Source organism: Cimex lectularius, unplaced genomic scaffold (assembly GCF_000648675.2).
Source record: "Cimex lectularius strain Harlan isolate CLEC.00 unplaced genomic scaffold, Clec_2.1 scaffold22, whole genome shotgun sequence".
Lineage (NCBI taxonomy): Eukaryota > Metazoa > Arthropoda > Insecta > Hemiptera > Cimicidae > Cimex > Cimex lectularius.
In genome coordinates, this window is record NW_019392657.1 from 441,087 (window position 1) to 467,023 (window position 25,937).

At 31.8% G+C, this 25,937-nt stretch overlaps 1 protein-coding gene across 3 annotated transcripts in view; it reads right to left on the reverse strand.

Moving 5' to 3' along the window:
* The window catches only part of LOC106670739 (lachesin-like), a 340,305-nt gene that overhangs the window by 9,114 nt on the left and 305,254 nt on the right, over positions 1-25,937 (reverse strand). For 2 of the 3 annotated variants that reach the window (XM_014401317.2, XM_014401319.2), the window contains 2 exons: positions 13,328-13,476; positions 5,233-5,292 (listed from right to left, as the gene is read on the reverse strand). In XM_014401317.2, the coding sequence (XP_014256803.1) occupies positions 5,233-5,292; positions 13,328-13,476 (209 nt within the window). The remainder of the gene's footprint in view (positions 1-5,232; positions 5,293-13,327; positions 13,477-25,937) is intronic. The other variant, XM_014401318.2, reaches the window with a different exon arrangement.

Below are 25,937 nucleotides of genomic sequence, written 5' to 3' on the forward strand. Positions count from 1 at the left end.
AGATATAAAAGGAAAAGCGGAGAGTAGCACAGGATTTTTTTTTACTTCTTTCCCATCTTGTTCGCTTCAAGAAGGAGGAAAAGCAGTGAATAACTGATATTTTTTGTCTCAAATTTGCATATCCTTAAACCAAACGAAAATTCTAATTTATTAAAAAAATGTTAAGTGACTTTTGAACTTCAAAATTGCAAGTGTTGAATCATAACATTTTCCTTATAAACCTTCCCCTTTATCAAAACCTTTGACATCCTCACTGAAACAACAACCTTTACAATTAAACACTACTAATTAATTTATTATCATCGCACTGAAATTTTATTACTCTCTTAAATAAGGTGATTTCAGATTAGCTCTCCTAAATAATTGCTCATCATTTACGTCATGTTGTATTACTAATTTCGCAACTCTTTACTCATTAGTTGCGTTGAAATGTTCAAAATCACTAAAACAAATTTTATAAAATAAAATTCAAAATCTTGAATCTTGTACTTTACAAAATTTAACTTGAATTTGAAGGTATAAATTAAACGTAGCCTGGTTATAAATATAATTACGTGTGGGGAGCATTATTAAATTATCTGTTAAAAATGTGATAAGGTATTTATTCAATGTCTAATCAAATTCACTAGTTTCGTGGTCCGCTTGACCAATTAATATCTTACTATTAATTAATGTTTTTAATTAAGATAAAAATGTCAATGGCACGAGCGGGATTCGAACCCACGATCTTCGGCTAGATACGCCGCTGCTCTACCACTTGATCTATCGTGATCTCGATCCTCTCGGACACTAACTTCCCATCTGAACCACACCTTTTGAATTTTCCCTCCTTTTTTGCCGTTTTTCAAATGTGTAATCTATTTGATTCTCAGCGATAAATGAAATGGCCACGGAGAGCTTTAGTGAAGTGTGGTTGAGATGGGAGATTAGTGTCCCAGTGGATCGAGGTCACGATAGCTCAAGTGGTAGAGCAGCGGTGTATCTAGCCGAAGATCGTGGGTTCGAATCCCGCTCATTCCATTGACTTTTTTATCTTAACTGAAAACCTTAATTCATTGTCTAGATCAAATTTAGTGAAAGTGGGTACATAAATAAATAAAGGCTGACGTGATATATATGATATATGATGAATGAGTAGATGATATATGAATAAGTATGATTCAATATAATTATGAACATATATATAGTAATTTTTTAACAAAGACACAAGTGAGAAAATGTAAAATAAAAAATATTTAGTTATGCATATTTTTAAAGAATTTATTTATTCATATTAATTGAAAAATGTGTAAAAAGGAAGCATATAACATGTATAGATCAAGTTTTCTACAAATATAGTAGAAAATAAACATTTCGCTTATTTCAAATAACGTACATTTTTAAATTTTCGTAATAACAATGTATTTTTCTAGTGCTAAAAGTTCTATAAAATAAAAGCGCATTTTTTAAAAAACTAAAAGAATTTTACAAGTGAAGTTGTTTAATGAAATCATAAATTATGTGTTGTAGATTTATCGACCAGCTTATATAGATAATGTTCACTTGGTTGGTATCAGAGATGTGGTCAAATAAAATATTTAAATTTCTAAAAAGTAAATAAATTTGAATTATTTTATTTACTACTACACTGAAAGTTTTTTTTTTCACTTTTTTCTTCGCCATTTCAGTGTTAGAATGAAAATAAAAGAATTCATGTTTATTTACTTCTGACTAAAAATCAGAAAGTACATTGATGTTAAATTGGCCAAAATTAAAATTTATAATATATCCTTTTGTAGAGCCCTGATGAAGGTACAATAAAGTTCCGAAAGCTAGGCAAAGATTAAAGTTAAAAATATTTTATTTGACGACGTCTCTGATAAGAACAGAGTGAACATTATCATAAGTTTTGAAAAAAAAATTCAGTTCAGGGTTACGTTCATTATTCCATCAAGAGTGCTCTATATTTAGTTTAATGATACTCAATAGAAAAAGTTCTATGTGGTTTATTTGTTATAGGATGAGCAAAAATTGAAAAAAAAATCTGTGAGCGAGGAACAGTCGATATCTTTTTTTTTTTACAATTTTGAATAAAAGTCGTAAGTTATGTTGAGTCTTCATGTAATGTTATGGAGTTTGTTATTAGGGCTACAAACAAGTTTTAGTACACAATTTTAAATATATAGGTAGGCCAGATGAACCCAGATTCCGCCGCTGGTCGTCAGAAATCTGCATCTGTTAAAAAAAATAATATACACAATGCACAAGTCCGTTTCCAATTTCAAAATTTCAATATTTCCCATCTAAACTGTCGGATTCGGCGATTGGAAACAAAGTTCCAACAGAGTTAAGAATCCGTGATAAGTCAACGAAGTTCATAAATCAACGATTAGTTGGCGACTTATTTGTGATTGTGTAATGGAAAAAGCCTTGTAATAAGAATTTTTAAACTATACCTAGTTTACGCAAATGTATGTGCGTATCTTCAGCTACCCCGAAGGATATCAAGTATTCTGGGGTAATGTGAATGAAATGTGGGCGTGCATGTAATTAATTAGCGTGAATGGAAGGATATATGCCCAATTAACTTTTGGAATATCGAGTACTCTGGAGGTATGTTAATGTTATTTTACTCACAATTGACGAGCCCCTGAGGTACTGAGTGGTAAAAAACTAGTAATGTTTGATGTCCTCCTCCAATTGCATAGTCAATAAATTTAAGTTGATATGAATATATTTTTCAACAAGAATTTATGAGTATTGAAAAATATTTTAAACAGATTTTTTGGCTAGTCGAATAAAAATACTAATAAGAAATAATCTAATGATATATACTTGACGATACAAAAGTTAATGTTGCTAAATAAATAGATAATATCGGATTGAACGATATATAATCATTATGATTATTGATGAGAATGTTTAATTTTTTATAACAATTTTATGTTAAATAAAATTATTTATTATATGAGTAATTTGATTTTGTGAACATGGTGTGAATGCAACTATATATTGTGTTTTATTATCGGTTATCTACCACTCATGAAGTTTTTTAATTTTTAAAAAACATAAATTTAACTGATTATTTTGAACGATTTATTCGGTTTGTAATCCAAAGGAATAAAAAATATCACTAAACTGAGCACTTTTTATTTTTAGATTTACCTTTGGAAAAACCAGGGATTGACAAAAGTCGAAAGCATATCATATTTTAAACTCAGATTAGTGATAGGTCTATTAACCGGTTACGGTATCTGAGAAAACATTTAACAACATGGGCATATTCAATAAGGAGACCATCTGCAGATTATTCAACGAGGAGGAAAGAACAGCTTTCAATTTCATTTTCGATTGCGAAGCAACCGCCCAATGGAGACATAACCTGACATAAAAACAAACCAGAGAATGGACTTGCAACTAAGACAGTCTCTGACCTAATGCTTCTTAGGAGAACTAAGGAACTAGAAAATTACAATAAGAAATCTGGAGTGCTTGGGGAACAAAAACCCCCTACTTCCTTTTATCCATCATCATCAGGGAGACGTAACCTGACATACAAAAAAACCAGAGAGTGGAATTGCAACAACGACAGTCTCTGACCTAGTGCTTCTTAGGAGAACTAAGGAACTAGCAAATTACAATAAGAAATCTGGAGTGCTTGGGGAACAAAAACCCCCTACTTCCTTTTATCCATCATCATCATCTAGTGCACACCTTGCGACCGTCAACATCCACGAAATATCATTGATATTTCTATGCCGCCAAATACGTGCCTTGTAAATACAGTAATGAGAAATCTGTTGAATGGTGAATTTACTATTAATATTATGGTTGTAAATTACAACTGATAAAATTTGATCCATATCTTATGACCAAACCAAGTGATTTGATATAACTAATTAATTGTACAATTATAATATTGTAATTATACTACAAGCATATGTAACTAACATTGTGTAAAATATGACGTATTATTTAAATAAATGCGTTCATTAAATAAAGTGAAAGCAGGTATGTTTAACAAAGAGGAATATTTCCATTTTCTCCTTACTTCTACAATAAATGTGACGAATTCTACAATCAAAATGGCATCGAAACGTTTCTGTTTGATTAACAAATTGAATTGATACTTTTATGATTCATATACATAATTTGTATGTATGACAAACGATGATATACAGAATTTTCAGAGGGTTTCTAAAAGACAATTTGTTTAAAATTTGACATCTTTTTATACATGCTTATAAATTTGATTATTGAGGAGTATTACTTTATAGGTAACTAATGGCTCTTGTATAAACAAACTGCGAATTATAGATTTCCTAAAAAGTTGTTACTTATGGACTTTTTATTACTTAAAATTAATATGTATATGTTTAGTTGGTCGTAAAGTAGTTATTTTAATTGATTTATTATGTTTTAGGAGAAATAAGGCTGAGTTGAAAAATTGGTGTAATGAGCTGGATTCGAACCCTAGACCTCCAGATCAGTCCCCTGGGCTCCTAATTTTAGTACGCTTTCCAGTAGATATGCCGGGGTCCCGCTCTAACACTAATTTTCCACCAACCAAGCTTTGCATAAAGAGTAATAAATCAATTAGGGGCGTCGTGTAGATGCAACGATTTTGGCATTGAACGGCGCTCATCACTGTAAGGTACAGGTCCGGGGTTCGAATCCAGAGGCCCTGCACTCGAACCCGACATACTTACAAATGGGCTTTTTTTTCTAAAACACCAGGACCCAGAGAGTTGATATGAGCTCTGCTGTTTGAAAAATCAAAGTTGGAATGTTTATTAACTTTTTATGTTAATTGATTTATATACGTTAATTGATTTTTTATACAAGGTAAGCCTGAAAAATGACTTCATTCAAGTTTGAAAGCTTAGTAAAAATTACAACTATTGGTTTTTATTCTATTATCACAAAATTAAAATATCCCCGAAATGTTTTATTATTGAGTTAATAAAGGGGGTCAAGGGCGTTCTGTAAGAGGAAGAAGCACAAAGAGATAAAGACGCGAAATGAAAGAACAGGGCCAGGCGCAAGGGTTAAATTAAATAAGAGTGAATTCCACAACAGATTTCAGCACGGCCGCGCTTCACATTATATTTAATATTACGTTTTCCCTAACCCCTTTAGCCCTTTTTCATATTAAATCTATTGTAAATCCTCGGAGCGATAGGTCGTTGAAATGTGAGGGGTCGGTTCGAAAAAGAAAAGAAAAAAAAACTGTGAGGGAATTTTAAGACTCACCTCCCAGGAAGGCGGCCTGGTTATCTTGGGCCGGATCATGGGGATGAGGTAGTTTTATTTCTGAAAATAAAATAAAAACCTTTTAATCAATGGGTGTTGAAAGATTTTAAAAAAGGATCATTACATAACACTCCAAGATAAATTTGATTCAAGTTCCCTTGGTTATAATTAAATCCAGGAGAATTTTAATCAATACGACAGCTATACAATGAAGGGCATCCGTAATTCTGGAATTGAGGGTTACTGAACGAGCTCTTCTTCTTAAATTTTGTAATGAAAACGATATTAAAAATTTACGTTACTTCAAAAAAAAAAAAATTAAAAAAAAAATAAGTAGAAGCGAACGCAGAGAAATGATTGTATATACACTCAGAAAAAATTCATCCTTTCCAGAGCCATCTTTTTGGGTGGTATTTTAAATTTTGTTCTTTGTTAAAATAACAAATTTGAGTAAAAGATTAATTATTAATGGGTTTTACTTGCCCAAGAGCCTACTGAGCATGACCATAGAGGTGTTGGAAAAACACAGAAAAAGGGAAAATGCAGAGTAGCGCCAGCTAAGAAAAAAATATCTATGACTCCAATGGTTTCTTAGTGTTTTGGTGAATTTTCTCTCAAACCATCATATTTTTATTTTAAATTAACCCTCATGAGTTTCTGATCTTATTCGATTTTGTTTACATTAAAATGAGTGTGTTGATTGATCTTCTTGATAACGATAAAAAAACATGAAGTTAGAAATAAACAACAAAACACGAATGTCCATTTTTTCCTATAAAAAATTAATAATTAATTTGTTTGTAGCATGAAATAATACGTTTATTGTTTTGTGGTAAATTCCGATGTTATAAAAGAGCATAGTTTACTGAGGTTAATCTATTTTCTATTTTATATATTTATAATGCTTATTTTATATTCGACAAATATAATTATTTTCTTAAGTTAAATTACGTTTTCTTTCCTGCAGCAGGAAGGAATTTTTCTTTCTGTCAGACAGTAGAAAAGAAATAATATAAAGGAACCCCTGTTGAAACAGACGCTTTATTTTCATTATCAGAGAAGGGGAGAGCCATAATGAAAAACCACCGCCTTGAATTTACGAGCGCACTGAGTAAAACGTAATTTGAAGGTGAACAGTGTGATAATTACATAACGACGTAAAAACAAAAGGAGGGAAAAGCGTAAAAAGAAAGAGGTAGAGAGGAAAAAAATAGGTATAAAAGAAAATTAGCCAATTGATCCGAACGAGCCACAGCTTGTGCATATGTTGCGGCGCATTGTTAGCCAAAACCGCAGGAATTGATACGCCCAAGGATGGTGCAACTTTACGGAAAATGGACGGCAGACGGAATCTCAGTTTATCTCGCATAACATATAAATCGAAATTGTTTCAAACATGTACGCAGCCCCGGAGCATTCGGAACTTATTCGAGCATGTTCATGAGAAAGGACAAGCAAACGAATATACGCGCCGACTAACACATTTGATTCTATTCACACAGCTGTAATAATTATTTCAACACAAAGAATTTTTTTATCTTTGTGTGCGTGATTCTTTTGTAATTCTCTGAAATCAGGGTCTTGACTTCTGATTCGCAAAAGGACAAAAAAATTCACCCATTTTTATCTCTTTCTTCCACTTTTTTCCATTGAAACATTTACTAACTTAAAAGAAACTGTCATTAGTCACTGAGAACTCATTATTAACTAATAGATTGAGCAAGTAATATATAAATTTTTAACATTAGAAGAAATTTTAAAGTTTTGAGAAATTTTAAGTTCTCACATAAGCGTCGGTTTATTTATTACCTTTATCCTTATAATGTTTTGGAAAAGACCACTTCTTCTTTAATATTTTTTCAACTTGTCTCATAAGTCATGGTTGAATTGATTAATTAAACAAGATATGGCTGGCTGGTTAGTTGAAGTAATTTTTTTAATTGATCACAAACCAATCATTCATGTTTCTTTACATACTTCATCAAGGCTTTATATCTTATAAAAGAAAAAAAGAAAACAAATCAGTTGTCATTAATTCTTAAAAGAAGTTTTCATTAACTGTAAAACAATATTGAATCTCACCATGATTTCTACTATTTTGTTATCTAAAGTTTTAATAAGTAAGTACTAACTTTATTAGATTTAGTATATTTAGATAGCAAATTTTGTAATAAATTTAGCAGATTATTAATAAATTTCGAAGTAGTATTTAACGAAATAGAATTTATGTAAATAATAATTATTTTTGTCCTTTCATCTTAGTTTCAAAGATGTAGATGAAACCTTCACTTTTCATAGATTTATATGTTCGGTAAATGGTTACTAGAATACTGTTCGAATTCCTAAATGAAAACCAACTGAAAACTCTTATAAGTACCAAATAATAACTATTAAGACGTGAGGAGTCTGGGTCGTTCTTGTGGTGCTGTGCTGGCTGGCTTGGAAGGACTCCTGATGGTGCTTCAAATGCAACGGGCAAATGGTACCCGGGAAGCGGGAAGGATGTGGACATTTCCAGAGGCATCGGTTGCTATGTAAAGTTTTATTCACATCCTCCTAATGCTACCAAAATTAGGTGTATACCCGTTGAGAAACGGGTGTAAAGGCGGCCATTCACGATCGCTCCAAGCAGTCCAAACGGAGCGATGCCGTTCCAAAAACCACGTCAGTGGCAAAACTGAACTGGCGTGCNAGCCCGGGTCGGTCGGCGCGGCCCTTGGGGTGGCGAGGGTTCTCACTGACAAAATGATATTGAATGAATGCATGTAAGACAAAGTCAGACAATAAAACAATAATTATATTTGATCCTTCATCATTACCAAAGTTTTCTCTTTAATAATACATTTACTTCGTTTTTCATAAGTAAAAAAATATATATCTACACAATTCTATTATTTTAATAATAATTTATTTCTGTCTTATGTTAAGTCGCAGGGAATCGTTTACTTGAATTAGGTTTTTACTGAATAGAATTTACTGAAATAGAAAACGTCACCTTGGTTCAATTTGCGGATTATTCACCTTTTGTGGCCTTCAGGTGCGATCAAAAACTCCTTAAGTAATATGACAAATAATAAAATGCGTGCCAATGAAAGAGAAGAAAGAAAGCAAAAATTGTAATGTTTCATGATTGCATAAAAATTCCTCATATTGATAGCTGTAAAATCCTAGTGTCTTTAATTGATAATCTCTTATCCTGGTCTGAATGTGAAAAAGAAAATGCCAGTCAATTATTCCTTTTTTTTCTATTGCTCAAAATTAGAAAAACCGTATAAAAATACCACAGGTACTCTCCCAGGGAATCCTGAGCTGACATACCTTCCCGTCCGATTGGGGAAATGGCTGTCGTATAAGAAAAAGTGTAATTCTCATCATTTAGAAAAAGTGTATGAGGAGTAATGAGTCTTGTAGAATAATTTTAAAGTAAATGAAATATAATATAAATGATAATATGATAAATTGCTCTCTATCCCACTAACTCTTTCTCTCTCTCTCTCTCTCTCTCTCTCTCTCTCTCTCTCTCTNATAGATACTCATACACTTTTTCTAAATGATGAGTATATCCCTTATATAATGTATATAGTGTACATGCACTTAAAACAAGAAATGGAATAAATAAAGAAGTTGCTATATTATTTATGTAAAAAGACAAGAACGTTAAACTGTTTAATAAATTGCCAGTGAACATATCATCACTACCTCCAAACAAATATAAAAAAAATTGGTTAATGACTACAGATAAACCCACCTTCAATTTATTTTATTTTATTTTTTTTATGTTGGCTGTATGTAAAATTATAATTGCCACTGATTAATCAAACAGTAATGTATCTGTACATTTTTGTTTACGGATAAAATATATTATATCCCATCGTGTTTGCCTTTTAAAACATTTTCTATCTTTTTCAAAAGTCAAAAAAGTCCATTCAATTATTAATTTAATAACAATTTATTTCTGTAGTCTGAAAAAAAATGTGGGATGGAACGACGCATTAACAAAAGAAAAATTATGGTTTATTTTTACATTTATGCTAGTATTGATTTTTTGTTCATTAAAATAGTTAATTGACCAGATATTGTTTGATAAAAAATTATTATTCAATAAAACTAAATGTTAAACGTAATGGAATAATTAGAATGTGTAGCCGTGATGATAATTTACGAAAGCTCACCTATAAAACTATTTGCATGAAAGAACGATGCTATCAGTTTTTAACTTTTGTCAAAGAATATATGATTGATCAGTAAGTATTGAACGAAATGTTATTTTGGTCCATAAAAGGTACAAAAAAATTAGGTAACCGCGGTGGCCGTGCTGTGCCTCGCCTGAGCTTCTGGGTTCCAAATCCGGCCATAGCCCATGAAATTTTAATTGAGAATTGTATGAAAAAAGCGTTGTAAAGTGGTTCTAAACCCTCGTCAGTGACAGCCAACGGGCAGTTGGACGTTAAGCCCTCCCGTATGACAGAAAATACTTTTTACTTTATAAATTAATTTTCCCAATTTTCATCTATTCTTTGCACAAAATTTTTTCTAAATAAAACACGTAAAAGGTAATAAGTAGAACAGGTCATATTTTATGGTAGCATTTGATAAGTATTTTTTTATTACAACGAAAAAATTTCCATCTATTTTCCAAATTTTTTTAAACATTTGGTTAATTATTGTTTTAATTTTTTAAGAAATGCAATTTTGGAAAAAAAATAAATACAATTTTTTCTATTTACATCCATTTCTTTAGCAACGTTCTCCATTTCAAACTTTTATACCCATTTTCGTAAATAAAGTAACCAAGTTAGTTAATTAAATCATTGGCGATTGGTCTTTGATAAGGATTTTGTGAAAATGATTTTTAAGCGTTCTTAACAAGCGAAACACGTTTTGTCATTTGTTCATTTATAAATTTATTCTAATAATCATTTATCATTTCTTTTACATATAATTCTTTTAAAATGGGACAATCTAGTATTACTAAAACTATCAGTAGAGCACGATGTGCCTCGAGGCTCACAATTGAGTCCGCTCCTATTTATAATATATATATAAATGATTTAAAGAAATCCATTGCTCCTGATATTGAAAATAATGTCCCAGTTTGCAGCCGATTCCTCTGTGGTGATTACTGCAGATGACATTGATAACCTTGATTGGGTAAGGGTAAATACCTTAAAAAACATGACCAAATTGTTTGAAAATAATTATATGTCAATGATTGTACTCAAATCAAAAGAAATGATAGTGTCCTTTAACTATAAAAGATAAACACAGGTAAATACTTGTCAAATGTTAGGGATCATTATTGATAGTCACTTATCATGGTGCCAGCACATGAAGGATAGGTTGCCTTCCCTTTGTTTTCTAATGTTAAAAATTCGGGATAGCATGTCATTTCAGATGCGGCGGATACTTTGCACTTTTCCAAGGGGTCATGGCCTATGGGTTGCTAGTGTGAGGGAGCAGTTCTCAAGTAAAAGATATCCTCGTTATTCATAAAAGATGTGTAAGAATAATGTGCTACTTGAAAAGAAAAAAAGTCCTGTAGATTAGTCTCTTGTAAATATGAAATTATTACTGTGACAAACCTGTACACCACGTTATTGTATATTAAGAAAAACATTGTAAATGATATATATGTAAATAATGTACATGAACATAATACTAGATCAAAAAATAAGTTGTCTTATCCATTCAGTACAAAGTCTAAAATTACTCACAGTTTTGAATTTGTTGGAGTCAAGCTATTTAATAAACTACCTTTATTTATACCAACATTTCCGGCAAGTTCTTTAAAGAAAGAGTTTACCAATGGCTACAAAACAACCCATTTTACACAATGAATGAATTTTTTAAGACAGCGGTTGAAACAATTTAAAATAATAAAACGTACATTTAATGAAATGTAATATATGACATATTCAAGCAAAATGTAACTCTTGTTCATGAATAAAAATATTCATATTCATAAATATTCGATTAATTTGGATTTTCTAGCACTTTTTAATTTATAATTTAAATTTATTTTTCTAGCGACTCCTTCGTTCATAATTAAAATTAAATAAATTTGCATTATTTTTTATAAAATCAAGTTAAAATTTCTTATAAGAAAGTTATTAAAGGTTTACTTACAAAATTAAGTCTGATATAAGGTAATATGCGACATGCACATCTACTACCTCTTTATTTAAATAGCTACCTTCTTATTAATATTAAAAAGTAAAATAACAGAATTTAAATATCTTTTATTTGTTTAGAAGTATTTTTTTTCAATTATTTTTTACTCCTTCTTTCTACAACTCATTTTTATAAATAAGTTCAGACATGACAAGTATCATGGCTAAAGACATTTTCATAAATTCATTTCACAAAATACATAATAATAATTTAAAATTTGCTTTTCATACTTGTGATGATAATGATGTGTGTCCTTTCTTGCCTTTTGCTTACAGAAATGATAAATGATGGAGTGAGTGTGGTGTTCAATCCTTTTTAAAAAGATAGTTCATACTCACAGTGTTGTATTGCAACGATCCGGATTTCGAGCCTTTTAGCTCATCATCAGGTTGAAGGACTTCTACAACCTGATGATGAGCTAAAAGGCTCGAAATCCGGATCGTTCAAAACAACTTACTGTGAGTACGAACTATCTTTTTAAAAAGATTTTTGGCTTATAGTGTTAGATATCTTGGTGTGACATTGGACTCGAATTTGAGATTTAATTTACATTTGATTCTTTGGTTACTCGTCTGATAAAGCTCTTTTATAAATTTAGAATTTAACGCAACTTTATTAAAATTGAACTCTTAAGGGCAATATATTTTCTTCTTGAACAATCCATAAGAGCCTATGGTATTGTTTCCTGGGGAGGTACTAATGAATGCTACTAAGACTCTGGATGTAACTATGAACTCATTTCTTAAAATTTTTTTACGTAAATCGTATAAATGTAATACGAAAAAATTATACAGTGAATTTAAAGTAATGAATCTTTACCAAAACATTCTTAAATATTCATGTTTGAATATATATATATAAAGTTAAATAATTTCTTTGGACGAACGTGTTTTTAAAAAACTTTTATTCAAAGAAATTACAAATAAGTTACTGATATACATTCAGAACTTTATGAATCTAAATCAAATCTCGTCGATATGCTTTCGGGAAATCTGGCTTAAGACTAACGTTTGTTAAAAATGAAAATCCTTATAAAATTTCTAGAGTGGGAGAGAGTGCTGATGACAATTCTAGGAGCAACACCTGCATCCTAGCATTGTCATCACATTATTTATTTAACACAATGTTTATACTCGTGTATAACTTATATAAACTTGTAACTAGTTACATCAGTGAATAGAAAACACAATTCATTGGCTAATTCACATTTTTACAATGTAAACACTACGCAATATTATAACTTTTCATTAAATATGGCACTTTGTTTTTTATTAAAAGAGGATTATTATTCAAAATATCAAAAACTAAAAAGAAGGCAAAAAATTTATAATTTCAAAAATTGTAAATTGTAGTTGATATTTTAAAACCAAAATTTAATTTGGTTGGTTCCTTTCATGCTACAAATTTATTTTGTATGCTGTTTGTTTATTAGTTTGTTTTTCATTTTGTAAATATATATTCTCTTTATTTCTCTGATGGTCTTCAAAAACTCCTGCTTTGCTTTTCGACTGCTGGCAGGGATGTACCAAAATATTATTTTTTGTTATAAATTTATATGTAATGTGCATTCTTGCAAATAAAGATTTATTATTATTAAGTAAATGTTTATTTTAATTAATTATCTTAGTTTGCATTCTTATAATCGAGAAACGGATGATAGGAAAAAATTTTTGAAAGGTAGAAATTTAAAGGATGTGATTTACAATTTCTATTTGTTCACTTGTTTTATTTATTACAGCAAAAGTTTGGAAAAATAGCGATAAATGCCTTTTTTAAACATTTTTGGAAAAAATATAAGATAGGTTCCATTTGCGAAAGAAAAGCAAAGCTCGGCATGACGGATATTTCAACGTTTCAACGTCGTGCCCTCTTTAGAAAAATATGTAAAAAAACATAAAGGGATGAAAAAAATTTTCCAACATACCGTACAGCCGTAGGGTCCCTTCGGCTTTTCCGAGGGAATTGGTCGAGATACAGTTGTAGGTGCCTATGTCGGACGAGCTGAAGGCACGTATGACGAGCCACATAAAAACCTTGTAGTTCGAACGGTTTTCTCGGACCTGGTACTTTGATCTGAAACACATCAAAACACAGACTACACTTTTGATCCGGCTTTTATCGATTTACACGTAACCTAATTTTTTTCGTGAGCTCAGTAAATAAATTCGTTTTATGATGTAATTAAAGCAATAAAGTGACATTTTACGAGTTCCAATTAAACCGAAGATTACATCAAACATCAAAATCAATTATTTTTTCCGCCGGAACTCAACTGTAAAGAATTTGTGTGTTTTGAACTTTGATAATTTTTTTATCTGGTTACCTATATGCAGCCTTAATGTGGCGATTTCACTCTGGCTTTCTAACAATATTTCTTCACCTTTTGTTTTCAGTCTACTGGTAGTGCTAAATAATAGACATATTTAACTTGCATTTCACTGCTTAACATTGTACATTTAAAACGTTCAAGTGCTGTTTTGTCACAAAAGATTTGGCTTCTTAGTTCATAAGAGATTTTCTGCCTGCGAGTGTGTCTACATGTGTTTGGTAATTTGTTTTCCGTTGGGGGAAAAATTGCAAATTCCTCATAATTAATTTATTGATGTAAGTATAAACTAAAAAAAAATAATTATTTTGTCCGGCCGGCTGGCTACAAGGGCCATCGTCAACGCCTCACGTCGTTTCAACTTCGTATATACAGGGTGTTCGGCTACTACAATAGTATTACAAACTTTGCCACTAGATTCTACATTCAAAATGAAACCAAAAATTCCTAATTGTCTATGGTCCGAATCTCAACAGTTTCGGAGTTTTTCCACTTTTCCTGATTTTTTAAAATTTCACGACTTCGCCTCAAATAAACAATGAAAACTCCAAAACTAAAAGGTTTTGGACAAATCCGTTCTTACCATTGAAAACTACGTTAAATTTACAATAAGTTGAGATCAAATACTAAATTTGTAAACGTTTGTGAAATAATCGTTTTAGTAGCCAGAACATTGAAAAATATTTTTTTTTTAAGTTGAAAAACATACTATGGTGATTCTAAACTACTATTTCCAAACCTCCCCAGAATCCCCCTGCAACATTGCTCCTTGGCAATGTTGAGACTGAGTCGGTCTTCAACGACATTCGAAATTGTCTGTGAAAAAGTTAAAATTGTCAATTTGTAGGCATATTTCAGATTGTTTTGCCTTGTTTAATGGCCTAAAGTAGGTCGAAAGCTCGGCAATAAAAATTGAATTTGCTTTTCAAGACCATATTGTAATCCAAAGCAGTAAACTAATAAATACATACATTTTAATAATTAAAAAAGTGAAAACTCATAACTTTTATTATGCCATTTTAAAATTCATTTTGGTATGTAAGCATTTTAAATTGCTCATATTTTTTTCCTTTAAAATTCATATTATAATGGTGATATTATGATATTATTTTTCCCCATTTAATAATCTTTTCCGCTATAACATTTTTAACATTCTCTTTGTTTTCACTTTGAATTTATTCTTGTTTTGATATCCCCACTGTATATTTTTATTCAGTGCAGCAAGGGGAGAAAAGGTATTTTGCATCTGTTTAATATATGCAGTGGAGTAAGACACAGTTATGTGCGGTACTTACTGTTCACTTTGTTTTTATATGATTTACCGTCTTTCCCTGAATGCGGTATTAATGCTGATGTATGCGGACGATATTGTAAGCCCCTCGGACAGCACGGACTTCAAAAGGGATTTCAAGTACTTCAAACAATTCTATTGTAAGATGTGAGGAGTTAGAATTAATTTGTACATATGGATTTTTTTAGAAATCTTATTTCGGAAATAGTATGAATAGCAAGATTCCTAGAAAAAGGAAAAATACCAATGCACAGTTACAGGATTCTTGTTAATCCAGGCATTACTAATTTTATTTTTAATATAAAATACGACATATGAAAAAGAAAAAATTGGCTTGAATTCATCGAAAAACGCTTCATCTAGTGATAGGAAAAGTTAAACTTAAGGGGTTAGTAAAGATTTTCGGAGAGCATGTTTTATGGTTTAATAATTTTATTTACAACTACAAATATTATTATTAAATAAATATTTTCGATTTATGCTAAATTTGTTTTGAGTCACTTGTAGGAGAAGTTGCCCATTGACAATACTTTACTCTGAAACCTCGCTTTCCTTCAATCACTGAAAAAGTTTCAGCTAAATATTTGCTTCAATCGTCCTGTATATTGAAAATAGAAATGGGCCACGTATGCTTGCATGAGAACTACCCGCTTTAATTTCATAAAGAGAAAATTCAGTTCCCAGATGGACTCGACAAATGCATTCCGAATATATTAATATTTTTTAACTCCATTTGCATTATTTTTTAAGCTAGACTTTACTATTTGCATACGTACCAAACTTTCAAAATTTATCGTATGTCAGCAATTTTTCACCGTCATTTAATTGTTCGAAGTTTGTTGTATTTTTATTTAATCTCTTTTTTACAATAGTGAATCGTTAAATGTGATGTTATAGTGACAAAATTATATTATAGTACAAAATAGTATATAGTATATAAATCGTAGCTATTAAATCTCCTCAAATTAAAAAAAAAAAGTTTTGATATGATGAAAACTTTGGGATAAATGTGTACCGAAATGTGAAAAACCATTTCCAAAGAAGCTTTTTGGACCGGGCTTTTTATCCTAAACATAACACGCCAATTCCAAGGCAACGTTTTAGTTGTAAGGAAATTTTTGATAAGGAATATATTAAAAAAGCCAGCCTTCAAATATCGTAAGGAATGGCGAGCTGCAATTCATCAAGGAAAAATTCACTGGAAAAACTTGATTTAAAACGTTTGAAAAATTCTATCGCTCGGAATTCTATGTGACCTGTTTCAATCTGATCAGAAAAAACAGAAAAGATAGTTGTTTAATTAATTTTTTTAACTACAATAAAAATCATAATTTTGTCCTAAAAACAGTTTTAACCCCTTAAATTTGTTAATAAAAATTGATGTTTTAGTGTTATATCTTTCCCTTTCTTATTGCGTTGCCGATTTCTTTCCTAGTCCCATGCTTAGTTTGCATATTTTGTTTAGTTATCACAACTTTTATTGAGTTTACTTTTAATTCCTTAAAGACAACAAAATCATTCGGGCTTTTTAATTTTCTTTTTTCGTTATAAATCTTGTTTATCAATTAACTTTAATTTACAATTCAAACAAAAGCATTAGTTGGTATTTTTTTCTCATAATTCTGCATCTAAGGTCTTATTTATTTTCTAAATTATTTCTGTTTACTTAACTTTTACTTAGATTTAGAGAACATTTTATATATATATTTAAACGATTTATTAAAGGTTTAGAAAAATCAAATATATCGTATATTGTGAACGATCTGTATTCTACTTTAACGTATCGTTTACTTTATTGCTTTTTCGGAAAACTTTCAATTGGCTTCTTAAAAAAAAATAGTAATATTTTTTTAACATTTTAACTGTTGAACATAACTCTCAATATGCCCCTAAATAAAATAAATTTGTTAAAATAAATTAGCCTAAAGATAAAATTTTTTAATGCTTATCTTTAAAAAAATCGTTATTTTATGATCATCTTTATTATCTTTTCTGCATATGATTTTTTTATAGTAGTTGTGTTCAACGATACACGTTATTTCTTATGTAATAGTTGACCTACGGTAAAGCAAATACTATTAATTTATTATTCAATAAAATCTTTTATACTTCTTTGCTTATTCTCCTTAAAATATTTTTAATCTCATGATCGTTTTGGCACCGTATTCCGTCTCAGGATTAAATAGGGATTCATCTTTACCTGATTGAACGTTATACAACGAAAATCAGGCTTTAACAACTTAATGGAGCAAAGTTCTCATGGAGCAAAGTTCTGTCATACAAGCTTTGCGTTCTACTACACATAGGACGAGGATTCAGACTATATTAAAGACTTTTTCTATACAAATTTCATGATGGTACCGAAAACAGCACCTTGACATGTGACACCTTTCAGACATTACCATGCGTTGATTTTTTACAACCTTTATCGTCTTCAAGAGTATGGATTCATATCTAACTGATCATTTAGTACAAAACTCCATGTTCTAAAAATAATCGCTTATGAGTGCAACGTAAGAAACTAGTGAGAAGAGACGAACCCCATGTCGATCAGTGTTAAATTGAGCACATGTAACATGATTTAAGTCGAACAGACAATTTGATTTCACGGTTCGAAGCAAAAGAGTTTTCTGCAAAAAGTGAATTCTAACATGTCTTGAATGTCTTAGAATCTTATTTTGCCGGTGGGTGGAGGTAGTTAAGTCGCGTAGTTAAGTTGGGTCGGCCCAGATAAACTCGGTCCCTTCCAAAAGCGTGTAATTATTGGGTCCGGTGATCCGTGCCCTAGCCGGACAATGCCAGATAAGCCGCTTCTAACAAGTTGTACCAAAGGTACACACTGGTTATAGCCTATCTCGCTCTGTTGCAGACATCTCCTTTCATCGGCCAATTTTGAAAACGGATCGTATCTCAAGGGCTCGGCCGGGGAAAAATTGGTCATTTCTGGTTATTGGTTTTGCCAACGACTTTAAACCTTTCTGTATCTTTTCTCCGGAAAATAAACCCGGTCTTTTAGTGGGCGAGCTCGACCCTTCAGACATGTCAGATTGTAATCTGGAGTATATTTCATAAGCAGGCATAACCTTTTACCTCCGATAGAGTTTATTTCATAAAACCATTAAAATCATAAAAATATTTTCAAAACCTTCAATTTTTGTTTGATTTTCTGGCTATTTAAGACACAGGAAAACGTAAGTATAACTAAGACTAAGTAATGGAGAGCAAACAAAAAAAGCACTTACAAAATGAAAGAGACATGAAGAAAGTGCAACACTATATTTGCCACAGAAAGAAATATAACAATAGAGAGAGTGAATAAAAAAAAATGTGTCAGACAATAATATGTAGACAAAAAGAGCAGCAAACGGACAAACAAGAAAGGGCGGAGACATATACGAACAGAAAGAGAGAGAGAGGGAGAGAGAGAGACAGAGAGAGATAGAGAGAGAGAGTGAGAGAGAGAGAGAGAGAGTTGTGAGAGACTTACCAAAAAAATATTAAATGAAAGAGAAAAGTAGGAGTGTGAGAGAGAAAGGGAGAGCGGTACAGAGAGAAAGAAAGAGAGAGACAGACAGACAGACAGAGAGAGAGAGAGAGAGAGAGAGAGAGAGAGAGAGAGAGAGAGAGACATCCTGAGGGAACGACAAACATTTATACAAAGAAAAAGGTGAATAAAAGAGAAATAGGGGGAGTGAGTGAGAGAGATAGTGGGAGAGGGAAAGAGAGAAGATAGAAAAGGAAAGAGGGAAAGAGAGATACATACAGACAGATAGATATTTATAAAAGCAAAAAATGGTGAATGAAAGAGAATGATTGGGAGTGAGGGAGCCAGATAGATAAAAAAGAATGAAATAGAGGGAGAGACATACAGACTAACAGATAATTAGACGAATAGATATATCGATAAAAAAAAGAAACAGACACGTAGACAATGAAATATAATGGGAGAAAAATGCAAAAGGCAGACAGTAAGAGAGAATGAAAGATAATGAGAAAGAAAGCGTAAGGAGATACTAAGAGAGAGAGAGAGAGAGAGAGAGAGAGAGAGAGAGAGAGAGTGGAAAGTAAGTCACCGCTCGGAAGGAATATACTGCGTCTGCAAAGATTTACTGGCTTAATCGAGTGCGTTTTTTTTATAACCTTGGATAGGTGTACAGATTGTAAAATAGCTGGATATGAAATTATTATATTCCGCACATTAGAGGTTATAGCCAACGAAATATGCCATTTAAACAATTATCTATTTTAAAAAACTTATGATTCTGAATAAAATTTGATTTTTTTCTTATTCAATCGTCCAAACAATTTTTAATTAACCAAGCAATACTTATTTTAAATTAAAATTCGGAAATGATTTGTCAATGGCAATTTTTTTAGTTATTGCGTTCCGACTCGGTTTAATTTGGGGATTTGTCCCGGTCGGTTATTGCATTCGCCGGGTCGATTCTATTGAACTTTATGCACTATTTTTAATTTTGGAAATGACGCTACAATTTTTATAAAGTAATACAGGGAATTTCAAATTTAATGGTTTTTATTTGTATTATACTTTTTATTAGTAATTTCTTTCGTTTTCATTCAGTACAGAATCATCATATATGTGGGTTGATCATGGACTTTTTTTCAGGTTATGCTGTATGGAAATTTGTTAAGGTCTCCAGTGTTGATGAACCTGAGGTCGTTTCCGATCATCCATGCTCGTTCTCGTCCTTTTGATCTGTCAGAAAATTAGCATAACACACAAACAAATTGGAAAATGCGAAATGGTAAAACCCCGCTTGGGTAAACAAAACAGCATAGGTGGCCAGACCAGGATGCTTAGAAACGACCAAACTTCAAGGAGTGTAATTTATTATGTTTTTAATTTTTATTAATTTTTAGTTATAATAATAAATGTCACATTAATGCCTTTAATATTAATATAATTTTATGCTTTTAGGAGGACATCTGTTTTTGTACTTGTAATTGAAGGGAAGATTGTAGTCTTCAGCAATAATAACGTTCCCACGTTCATTGTGAGATAGCTGATGCAGGCGAAATATAGAGCGACCTAAATATAAACTTCTTAACCCCATTACTACAGATAATAGACACATAATATTCCTCATTACTGACATATGGAACAGTCAAACCTTTAGAAAGGAGAGTATTCTTAACAGCGATCAACACACACCATCAAATCTCTTATCAGAAGGCTCAAAAGATCTGTCCTGTCAAGGTAATGACAACGTAATCACAATTTAAAATCTCGTTCAAAAATTTAATAATTTATTTTTAATTGTTTAATTAATTTTTATTTATTCAAAAATTTATTGAAAACGAGCACAGGCTGACGCCTTGAATGGGGCCTTACGTATTGTAAACGAATATGACCTTAAAACAACATAAAATAAATAATTAGTATCTCTAACAATCATGAAGGCATATAAAAGGTTAAGATTTACAATGCATGCATTAAAAAAGCGAGTACATAAATTTGGGAAAAATACATTAAATCAATAAATAGTATCACTGAGGACTGACCAAGAGGGAAAACCATAGCGAAATGTGTAAAGTTTACAAACAGCATAAAAATCCAAGTCGATACTTCCAGAACACACAACAACATCTGGACCCATAATCAGAAAAACCACATTAATTACTATATGACCAAAAGTTGAATTTCGTTTGTCAACACTGATCATATTGGCATGATGGCATGGCAACATTATTTGGCAACTTTTATTTTAAGACGTTCCCAAAACCAGCACAGAACGTGTCACAAGTCACTCTCTTTTTCCCGGACTTGAATGTTGTGAAGTAGATTGGAGAGGATCAGATGAATTAGTTGAAGCACATTCACGTGTTGAAGACGAACGGATGTTAGCGTGAGCCAAATTATCAATAGATGCCATTAGTTGGCTGAAAAGAAGAGTCCACAATTTTCTTAGTGAGATCATACATTATTGGTATATTCACTAATTTCGTGGTCCGCTTGGCCAATTAATATATTACAATTAATTAAGGTTTTTAGTTTAGATAAAAAAGTCAATGACACGAGCGCAAGTGGTAGAGAAGCGGCGTATCAAGCCGAAGATCGTGGGTTCGAATCCGGCTCGTGTCATTGACTTTTTTATCTCAACTAAAAACCTTAGTTAATTGTAATAAATTAATTGGTCAAGCGGACCACGAAATTAGTGAATTTAATTAATTAAAATTAAGTATATTTCACTAAAGCTCTCCGTAGCCATTTCATTTGTCGTCGAGAATCAAATGGATAACACGACATTGAAAAATGGCAAAAAGGAGGGAAAACTCAAAAGGTGGGGTTGAGATGGGAAGTTGGCGTCCGAGTGGATCGAGGTCACGATAGCTCAAGTGGTAGAGCAGCGGCGTATCTAGCCAAAGATCATGGGTTCGAATCCCGCTCGTGCCATTGACTTTTTTATCTCAACTAACAACCTTAATTAATTGTAATGTATTAATTAGTCAAGCGGACCACGAAATTAGTAAATTCAATGATTTAAAATGAAGTATACTTCCCTAAAGCTCTCCGTGGCCGTTTCATTTGTCGCCGAGAATCAAATAGAGTACACGACATTTGAAAAATGGCAAAAAGGAGGGAAAATTCAAAAGATGGGGTTGAAATGGGAAGTTAGTGTCCGAGTGGATCGAGGTCACGATAGTTCAAGTGGTGGTAGAGCAGCGGCGTATCAAGCTGAAGATCGTGGGTTCTAATCCCGCTCGTGTCATTGACTTTTTTATCTCAACTAAAAACCTTAATTAATTATTGGTATATTTAGATTCCAATTCAATTCCAACAAAATTAGAGCTTCAGTGGACGGGAGTTAATGGTCATATTAGGATGGTCATGGATTGACTGGCAACAACCGCAGATGATTTTAATGTTCCCCCAATCTGCGCAAGAAGTTGAGCAATTTCATTTTTGTGTGAAGATGTGAGTTCTCGTGAAGGAGTTTAGAATTTTCTTCGTTAAGTTCTTGTTCGGCTGCCACACTGTCCTGAAATGAAGCTTCGAAGATTTGAGTTCGTTTTTCATTGAAAGTCTCCTTTCGCTTGTATTTCAGCTAGAAGAGAAACAAAGAGGAGCTTTATAATGGACCATTTTAAGGAACAGGGAAATGTTAAAATATCCTTAAAAGCCTTTAACTTAAAAAAAAACTTCGCTTTGAGTATAGATAGAGGCAATGTGTTGAATGTTGGTGCATAAGATTGATACGTGTTATACAAATAAGGAACCAAAATTTAATTGAAAACAGTATGAAGGTTGAATTACAGATACAATACTTTCAGTGTAAATATTAGTACAAATTACAATATACAGTAGCAATTTTGGTTTATTGCTTTATAAACGACTTGAGTAGAATAAGTAAATTAATTGAAATGTTGGCATATGAAAATTACATATTTGAGATTCAGTTTTCCAATTTATTGTTATTTATTATTTTAAATGTTATATTGGAAAATAAATTAAATCAAAAACATCGTGAAAAAGCCAATACTGTTGATAATTTTCAATATCTTGTCACCCTGGGACGTGATTATTTTGATTAGTGGTTGAAAATGGTACCTTTTCTCCTTTTCTTGTTGCCTCTGGGTGTTCGAGTCGGATTGTTTTTTAATAAGCCTCCGGGTACGGCAGCAACGGTGGAAAAGGGGCCGTAACGTAATAAGTCCGACGAACCCTTCCCAACATCAGCCATGATGGGATAATTGAATTCTTTTGTTTGTACGGCTTAAGGACTCACATAGTAACTCCCAGCCGGTAGAAATAAATCCCAAGGGGATAAACGACTTGGGCTGGGGTATTTGAACAACTACATTCTTCTTTGCGGTTTTTTCTTCTTAAATAAATTAGCTGAAAACCTGTACTCGACGGGTCAGACGATGTTTCAATCAAAATTAATCACTGCAAATACGCAAAACTAATAGTTGAATATTTTGAAAGAAAATAGTATTGACAACGCTTGTATTAAAATTTCCAAATTTAAAACATGAATTTGGTTAATAAAATAGATTTTTTTACAATTTTTATAACTTAAAGGGTCAATGAAATATTCACATTTGTTCTGAAGTGTATTTAATCACCAAAAATTTAAATTATTTTCTTAGGTACTTTTATAAACTTAATTTTCTAAATTCTGCTCTAACAACAGTTGAAGATGGATTTGTTTTATTGTTCACGAGGCACCACTTTATCAAATAAAATCATGCGATTTGAAGAAATTATGTCTGCAAAATTAATATTTATGTCTAAAACATCAATCGATTAGTGAAGCCTGAAGCCATAACCTGTTCAGCTTTCTTCTTTGTTTTCTTAATTTCAATTTTTAAACTTAAAAATGCCACTTATGCTGAGGATTTTGCGCGTGGTGTGACACTTATTGATAATGGGCGTTTCATCAGGTATACGGCCAGTGCCATCGGAGTTCCCTACGAAACACTGCGAGAAAAAAAAAGACACAAGGTGAATTATCACTTATTTAGTTTTGCCTTGTATATACAACGTTGAATATAAATTGCATAAAAATTCACCAATGGAGTGGGGTACTAAATACATATATCCAAATCTTGAGATTATTAAGTAATTTCCATACTAAAAAGCGGTCATGGGTGAACTAGATAGGAAATAAGCATAAAATCAGTAATTTGAACAAAATATGTAAATTTTTGTATTGATACTTCGTTATAGAATGAGCTTGTCATTTTCCGTTGGTGCTACATAACCTCAATATCTAATTTCTTAACATTGGAAACTGTTTTAAAATTGGGAATAGAAGTTGACCACGTCTCTAACATGGACCACATTTTTGACTGATAATGAAAAAGCTGGGACAAAACGTCGACAAAAGGGATAATAAAAAAAATGATATATGTATATACTTTTAAATATTGATATGCGAAAGCTTCCACCCGAATTATTAAATTATTAAAGGATTTTTCAATGTGTATTTTTTACGGAATTTAATTTGAATTCTGAAGGAATAAACTGTTTAGTTTTCATCTTTGTTTTAATAAAAATAATAAAAATGCCACTTAGTTCTGAAGATGTTGCGCATGGTTCGGCTTTATTGACGATGGACTTTCCATCAGGTATGTGGCTATTGCCATCAGAGTTCCCTACAAAACACTGCAAAACGCCGTTAGACGTTTTCGGGAAACTGGGCCCTACCAGGCCCGGTTCTGGACGCCCTAGGGTAACAGAACCATAGGATGACCGTTTTTTGACTGTGAGAATTTTGGGAAACCGGCACTTTACGATTCATCAGCCCCAATAAGTTCGAGGTGTCCAAATTTATGAACACACTGCTCGAAAAAGAATAAATCAGTATGGACTGATGACTTTTCGCCACGTAAGAGGTCCAGAATTCCAGTCTTTGTCACCAACTTGTTATGTGGATGAAATTTTGGAACATCATGCGCTGCCCATCGTCAATGAAATCAGCGACAATCCTATTCAAATGCACGATATTGCTGGTCCACATATCGCTAGCATAGTACAAACGTACCTTCAACAGCATAACTTTCGGTTCTAATTATCTTATTTACCTCACTTAAGGTATCAGCCTGATCAGCCCGTTCTCCAGACTTCAACCCCATCGAACATTTATGGGATAACCTCAAAAGACGAATAAACCCACGTTCATCACATGCTGAAACACTCCACGATCTTGAAAGGACTCTTCGTGAAGTATGGGCTAACCTTCAGCAGAGACATTTCCAGGCAGGTAGAAAGTATGCAGAGGCGTCTTCGAATTAAGTCAAGAGGATGAAATACGCGATATTGAAATGTTAATTAAAAATCTAAATCAAAATTAAAACAAATTTACAAACGTATAATTAATTACAATTATTTATTAATGTTCATGATGATCCGTATTCCAACGCTCTCATATTCTCTATAGACTCCGATCAAGAAGAAATAAATATTAATTATATTAAAAACTAAATTTTATTCTTACAAATTGTATAGTATATTTACTATCAAAAAATTACCTAATTGTGACCGATAAACTTAAATAACTTTAGGTGGGACTTTTCTGGTTGTCTTTAACTTGATCCATCCTGTATTTGCTCCTTTTTTGCATTTGAAAATTTACAGAATGGTACGTGGTAATACGGGTATTACTTCATTTTCGTGTCGCATCGCCGACAAGTGCGAGGTTATGGAGTTTCGATAAAGAATAAAACCAAATTAGGTTAATTCGGATAAAACAAAAACAAGCCAATGGGTTCAATATTTAGAATTAAAAAGGTCTATCCTCGTATTTAAAGGATAAACGGATAACATGTTACAACAGACTGTAAACAATATTTATTTACTGTTGCCTGAAATATATTTAAATGTGGGATTATATCAAAGGATGTAGAAATAAACATTCACAAAAGGTACATTTTTTCTTTAATTGTCAATGAAATGAAATAAAAATGTGAAACTATTCATTGGTTCCTCACAAAAGTAAAACTCTATTGTAAGGGAATTTCTTAAATAATCTAACACTTGTCACATAAAGTATAACTTGTTTAATGTAAAAATATAATAAACTGTTATTCAAATTAGGACTTCCGAACAATAATGTATGAATTGTAGCAAGAAGTATCAACTAGTGTAATCGCGAATTCTGATAGTCCAAAACAGCTAAACTAGGAGAACCAGGAAAATCTGAGGTAGCCAATTTAGAAGATAAATTTGTCAATAATAGAAAATCGTAAAGCAATTTTTGTATATATTTTGTTTCGAATATACAGATAATATCAATTCATTCGGAGATAATCCTTTTATAAAATTCCATCCATGAAGTTGATAATTTTTTAAAAGTATTTTTCCCCATTGAATTCCACTTTATTAAAAATTCGTTCATGTTAAGATAAATTCAAAATGATTTCGAAGCAGTTGAGGGGCAAACTGGCTGCTTT